The 6,077-nt window shown below is 33.6% G+C and overlaps 1 protein-coding gene across 2 annotated transcripts; it reads right to left on the bottom strand.

Moving 5' to 3' along the window:
- Positions 1-1,995: 1,995 nt before the first annotated feature.
- On the bottom strand, positions 1,996-5,821 carry LOC107648808 (histone deacetylase HDT1). Of its 2 annotated transcripts, XM_016352623.3 has the most exons (11): positions 5,741-5,798; positions 5,589-5,618; positions 5,088-5,158; positions 4,772-4,986; positions 4,619-4,641; positions 4,500-4,532; positions 4,239-4,423; positions 3,590-3,706; positions 3,429-3,519; positions 2,483-2,618; positions 1,996-2,364 (listed from the first exon to the last, which is right to left on the bottom strand). In XM_016352623.3, the coding sequence occupies exons 3-11, from the start codon at positions 5,103-5,105 to the stop codon at positions 2,304-2,306; spliced, it is 879 nt and encodes a 292-aa protein (XP_016208109.1). In that variant the 5' UTR covers positions 5,106-5,158; positions 5,589-5,618; positions 5,741-5,798; the 3' UTR covers positions 1,996-2,303. The 2 variants fall into 2 exon arrangements, with proteins under 2 accessions (XP_016208109.1, XP_016208108.1); XM_016352622.3 differs by lacking the exon at positions 5,589-5,618 and having other exon boundaries at positions 5,741-5,821.
- Positions 5,822-6,077: the final 256 nt, after the last annotated feature.

The following is a 6,077-nucleotide window of genomic DNA, read 5'->3' on the forward strand; positions in this document are numbered from 1 at the left end:
GAACTGAGCGTTGTAGTAGGGTACAGAGTGGCATGGCGTGAAGCTGGAACTTGAACACGGCGGCACGGCACGGCGCGGGGTGGAATTTGAGCTCGAACATGACGGCAAGATGCAGAACTGGAGCTCGAACACAGCGCGGTAATGGAGCTCGGACATGGCTGCTGGACACGACAACGCACAAAACTCGAACTCGAACTCGAACACAGCAACACGACACCGCACGACACAAAACTGGAACTCAAACACAAGGGAGACACGATGGTGGTGAGTGCTATCGTTGCTGCTGCCGGAGAAAGAGGAAGACAGAGATGAGAGGAGAGGGAGAGAGCACATGCGAGGGGGAGAGAGAGAGAGAGAGAGAGAGAATAGAGGGGGAAAGGGATGGGAGGAAAGGAATAGAGTGCACGTGAACGAGAGAAAAGAGGAGAAAGTTAGGGGGTTTTTTCTGTATTCATTTTAATTTATGACCAAGGGTGATTTGGTCATTTTATTCATTTTAGTCTTTGTATTTATTTTGAACCAAACAAAATAATAAAACATAATTCAGTCATGTATATCTTACACTAAACATAATACTGAGATTTAATTAAGTTTCTGTTTCTCAGTCTCTATCTCTCTTCCAAACCTTATGTTAAGGTACTTTATATTTTTTTGGGCATTTTTAGGATTTAGTTTTTCGCACACAAAGGGAGATAAAATGTAGGTACTTCTATAATGTCGTGATAAGAAACGACAGACAAAATTGAAAGGAATAATAAAAAACACAACGAAAATACAAAAGATAGATAAAGGAAATTTTTCTATTAGATCTCTAAAAAACATGTTCTTTGCAATATAGGTCATCGGAAGGATTTTTTTTACTAGACTTTCAAAGAATTTGTCCTTGACAACCTAGATCAAAAGACTATAATTGAAAGAACTAATACTAAAAATTACCTTAGACTGAATTTGTCGAATTTCTTCATGCACCAAGCAAAGCTCTTGCCTTATTGGAATATACATTGAAAAACATGCATAATAACACCCATAAAATTTATCATAAAAAATTGTCTAAATTGTCTTACAAAAAATGTTTAAATAGACTTTAATAGATTAGTGTCAAATCTTCTAAGATATGAATCTAAATATATAATAACTAATTTAAATTAAATTTGAACTTATTAGATTATTAAATTAGATCAGATTTGATTTAAATTTAAAATACCTAAAAATATTAATAAACAAATTAAAACCAAATCAAATCTTTTGATGAATCTTAACAACAAATCAAACTGAAATATAGACTAAATAATTTTAAAAATTAATACAAAATTTGTGACTCCCAATGAACTTGAAGAGTATTCTGGGACTTCTTGATGTTCTCATTTAGCCCAATAGACCTTATGAGTACTGCCATTTCAATACTATTATTTTTGAAATGTACTCTTAGTCTCCTTAATGTCTAAGAGGAATAAATCCTCTCAATTTTTTTTAACAATCAAAGGAGTAAAATATGATCTTTCACCATTAAAATATGATCTTTCACCATTAATTTTATAAGTAGGACCAATAAAAAATATGAGAGAGAGCAATCAAGAGTTAGAAATCACACTTTATTCCCTCAATTTTTTTTAACAATTAACAATTTTTTTTAACAATTAAGAGAATCAATTTCGATGTCCAAAACCAGTATAATATAATTCTTTTAGTGTTCAGATTCTTGAATAAGATAATATTACTATTTTGCCCTTTAATTTTAATATACCAAAAATATCCTCTTGAACTCGTGTCATGTCCAAAAGAAAACCATAACCTCTACTGTGCATTGCACAAACCCATTCTCTTGGCAAAACCATGAGTCCTGCGTAGAAGCTGAGACATTGTTCATCTCATTGATTAGTAAATTAATAAAAGCTGAATCCTGAGTGACTCCATTTTGCTGAGCCTAACAGGTTAGCTTCCATTCATCTTATTACTGCCAATCCTCCAGCAATATATATAGTCCTCAAGAAGATATCAATATAAGAGAAATCATTTTAAGGAAGGCCTTAGCATCAACGTTGGAGCCTCGTTACCAACACAATTACGAGAAACTTGAGGCTGAATAATAGCGACAAACCAACAATACGAAAAAGTAGGGTTCTTCTCTCCAATACACAATCCAAGTGGAATAACCCTCAGCAACAAAACTACTAGGCTAGACTAGATTTCTTAGATCAGCTAGAGTACATTTTTCTTTTTCTAACTTGTATCCATCCAAAATCCACAAACATTCACATGCTTACTGTTCAGGAAAAAACTTATATTTATGTACTTTCATTCCTTCACTTAGCACTGTGCTTGGCCTTGTTATGGGAGTTTAAGGCATCTTCTGTCTTAAACAACCTGCAAACCAATATAATACCAAATTTATAGCGAGCAGACAAGAAATATATTTAAGAGAAAACAAAATTAGCAAAAGGAAATAAGGTGGCCGATAAATCAGAAAGAGAATGCAAATCACCTGTTGCAATCCTTGCAGCCATAGTCTCCAACTAACTTTGGAGTCTGCTGCTTCACCAGTTGCCTATTATTGGCAGCTGCCTTGATAGCCTGCTTAGTTGGGTAAGGAGTTGCAACATGAACACCACCCTTGTTGTCTGAACATATGAATATTTCTCATCAATTTTATAATTCACAAGTTTTAGTCTGTTCACAACATGCATGGATGCACGAAGAGGCACGTCTCACTTTGTTCACCATTGTACTTCTATCTTAGTATTAGGCCCAAAAAATTAAAGCATGATACAAAAGAAAATAAATAGTTTTACATAGTTATAAAGGAACAGTCTAGTGCACAAGCATCCCAAGTTTGGGGCACAGTCACACCCAAGGAAAGTCAAGCCTAATGCAAATGTCGGTAGCTAATTCCACAATTTCAACCCATGAGGTTAAGGTCCCCGGGACAACTTAACTATTGCTCCAAGATTTTGATTTAGTTTTACATAATTATATTTAAATGTTTTAACATTTTTTTCCTTTTTTCTTAAGTACGAGTCAATATAATAAGGGTAATAATATACATGTAAACAAAATCTAAAGTCTTGGAAACAGGGCATATGCCCCAAAATGTCCTAACCCAGGTCCATCCCTGCTTGTGCTGGTGATTTCACAAATTTGTCCAACCAAAAGATTGAGGTAATGGGACATGAGTGATTATTCAACCTTTTTGCAAATCACCATGCATCAAAACTCATCGTTGTAAGGTAGTAGGATCAGCCCATGCAAATCATGAGCCCACATGACTCGTGCAACCAAATTATATTACATTAACTTTATCTAATTTACTGTACATAAATTGAGTATAAAACATGCAACTATGCAAGGCTTGGGTGCAGAAACATGACAGATATTACACAAACAAATCTCCTACAAGATATAATGACTATGAGAAAGTCTGACTCACTAACCAATCTTTTCAGGAGTAACAAATTTTGCCTTCTTCTCTGGAACAGGTGTTTTCTTGGATGATTCATGAACCCTCTTTTTGCTCAATTCAGCCTATAGAAAAACATAAGTAAAAATTCAAAATCAACCGGCTAAAACAAAAAATAAGCATGATGCTCTCTACCTTCTTGAGTGTCTCCTCCTTGTCAGATTCATCGTCATCGTCATCATCTTCGTCCTTGTCATCATCATCATCAGAGTCATCTTCACCTTCACCATCTTTCTCACCATTTGCCATGGCCTAGACAATACATTGTTACAGAAATAAGAAATAAATAATAATAACCTTTTTTTTTTAAAAAAAAAGCAACATAAAATCCCTTAAGAATCGCTAACCAAAAATACCAATCTCATTTCAGATTAAATTATATGACTAAACCACAAAACAAAATGCAGCAGATATGATCATGAAATTAACACATAAGAAACACACTTAAGCTGTTTACCACCACAGGAATCATCAGTGGAACACGTTGGTGCCAAACAATCAAGTTTGCTACATCAGCTGCAGTGGCATACCCCATGCATGTTAGGCACCAAGACATCTAGAGCAATTATTTTCCCTTTTTAATGACATAAACACCAGTACTCTGGATTTTTCTAATTTTTTCAAAAGCAATATTGATTTCACTACAAAAGAAGCCTAATAATTACATAGTAATAGTATTAAACAAACATGTGCATCATGATCCATTCTCTTGGTATGAGTTAAGAAAACCTTAAAAAAAAAAAAAATCAGATTTTGCAAGCTATTTTCAAGATTATATGAAAACCTCATCTTCACTAGAATCCTCATCAGATTCATCAGAGTCAGCATCAAATGAATCTTCCTCATCTTCACCATTTGCATCCTTTTCATTTGCTTTCTCTTTCTTTCTTGGATCCCCTATTTTCTCCTTTTGTTTAGCTTCATTGGCATCAAGTTTGACAGCATTCTTTACCTCAAGCTCAGAATTTCCTACATATAAAGTTAAGGATATCGAGTGCAGAAAATGTCTAGTTGACGATAAAACAACAAAAGACAGAATACTTACCATTGGCAGCAGCAACTGGAATATCTTCGAACTCTGAAAGAAAGGTGATAGATTATGCTGAGATACTAATAAATAGTAGAAAAACATAAATCAAAGGGAAATAGAGCAGAGTATCTCACCTTCAGAGTCTTCTTCATTTTCAGTAAGGATTAGAAAAACAAAATAAGTTAAGGAAATATCTGTGTCTGCATAGAACTTATATGAATGGATTATTGACCATTAGAAGACAAAAGTAATATCATATCAAAGCAAACAACTATTGAGAAGGATATGATTCCAAAGGAGGTTCAGCTTTATATCCAGTAAAGAAGACACTCCCATTTTTCCAGTTATGTGATAGCTCAAATTCCTTCTCAAATATTAAATCATAAGAAATCTGAGGAAAGTTCTCAGAAGTAAGTGTTCCAATCACAAGCCTCTGGTCACCAAATTTCACATACACAGTCACTGGTTCGCCTTTATCCTTCTTAACCTCACCCAGGCATGCCTGTATATGAAGCATTTTTCATTAAAACACAACCATTATCAATTCAAGCGATCAGAATTACTCCAATTCTTTTCTTTTAAATTGTCATCATGTGTATATACCATTGAAAGATGGATCATCTTGCCATATCCTGGATCAACCTCGAGACTTTCTCCGCTTTTTACTTCAACACCTGAAAAAATTGTAAAAAGACATCCACTATTACCATGTTAATTTTATGAAACTTATTAGAATATGTTTCGGCATTATTTCAAGAGGGGAAAAAAAGGGAAAATAAAAAACTAATTTACCCCTTTCTTTTATTCCGAGTAACAAATTTATCTGGCAACATTTTCTAGAACTACTCTAAAAATAACATGCATTATTTTCTTAATTTCTTTACAGTCAAGTATTTCAAAGGAAGTAATCTACAAACTCCGATTACTTGAAAAAATTCCCCGTGAAGTGAAGAACAGTTACGATACGAATTATGAAGGAAGAGGCAATGGTATTTTGCTCCAATGAACAAAATTACATTATGGATTAAGTCAATTTTGACCAGAAATCAAAATTCACAAACCCTAAGAGCATTAACCAAATCATAGAAAAGAAACTAGACGTACATTATACGCAAGACAGATACAAGGTCATTCCTGTAAATTTAGAGAGATGAGAAGAAAATAATAGAGTTAAAGGAAAACAGAATAGCGCATACAAAAGCAAGTGGGAATGTTAAGGTTCATAAGAAGTGAGGAAGAAAGATGATTATGGTTACCCCAGAATTCCATGATCGTCTCTCTGGCGCACAAGCAGCAGCAGAAGGAAAATAAAAGTTTCTGGAAGAACCACTCGACACTCACTCACTAATATTTTAGATTATTCATATTTTATTTTAAAATTTAATTTTAATACACAAAAATAATTCATAGTTACATTCAATTTCGTAATATCACCTTTAGAAAAAAAATATTCAAAAAAATAACAAATCAGTCCTAATTTTTTGTCCGCAAAATTTGTTATAAAATAACTAAATAAATAAATAAGGAAGAGGTAATATAAAATAAAATATAAATAGAAGACTCTAATATTAATATAAGCAATTTGATAAAATA

The sequence above is a fragment of the Arachis ipaensis genome, chromosome B6 (assembly GCF_059453495.1).
Source record: "Arachis ipaensis isolate K30076 ecotype BB chromosome B6, ASM5945349v1, whole genome shotgun sequence".
NCBI classification, from domain to species: domain Eukaryota; kingdom Viridiplantae; phylum Streptophyta; class Magnoliopsida; order Fabales; family Fabaceae; genus Arachis; species Arachis ipaensis.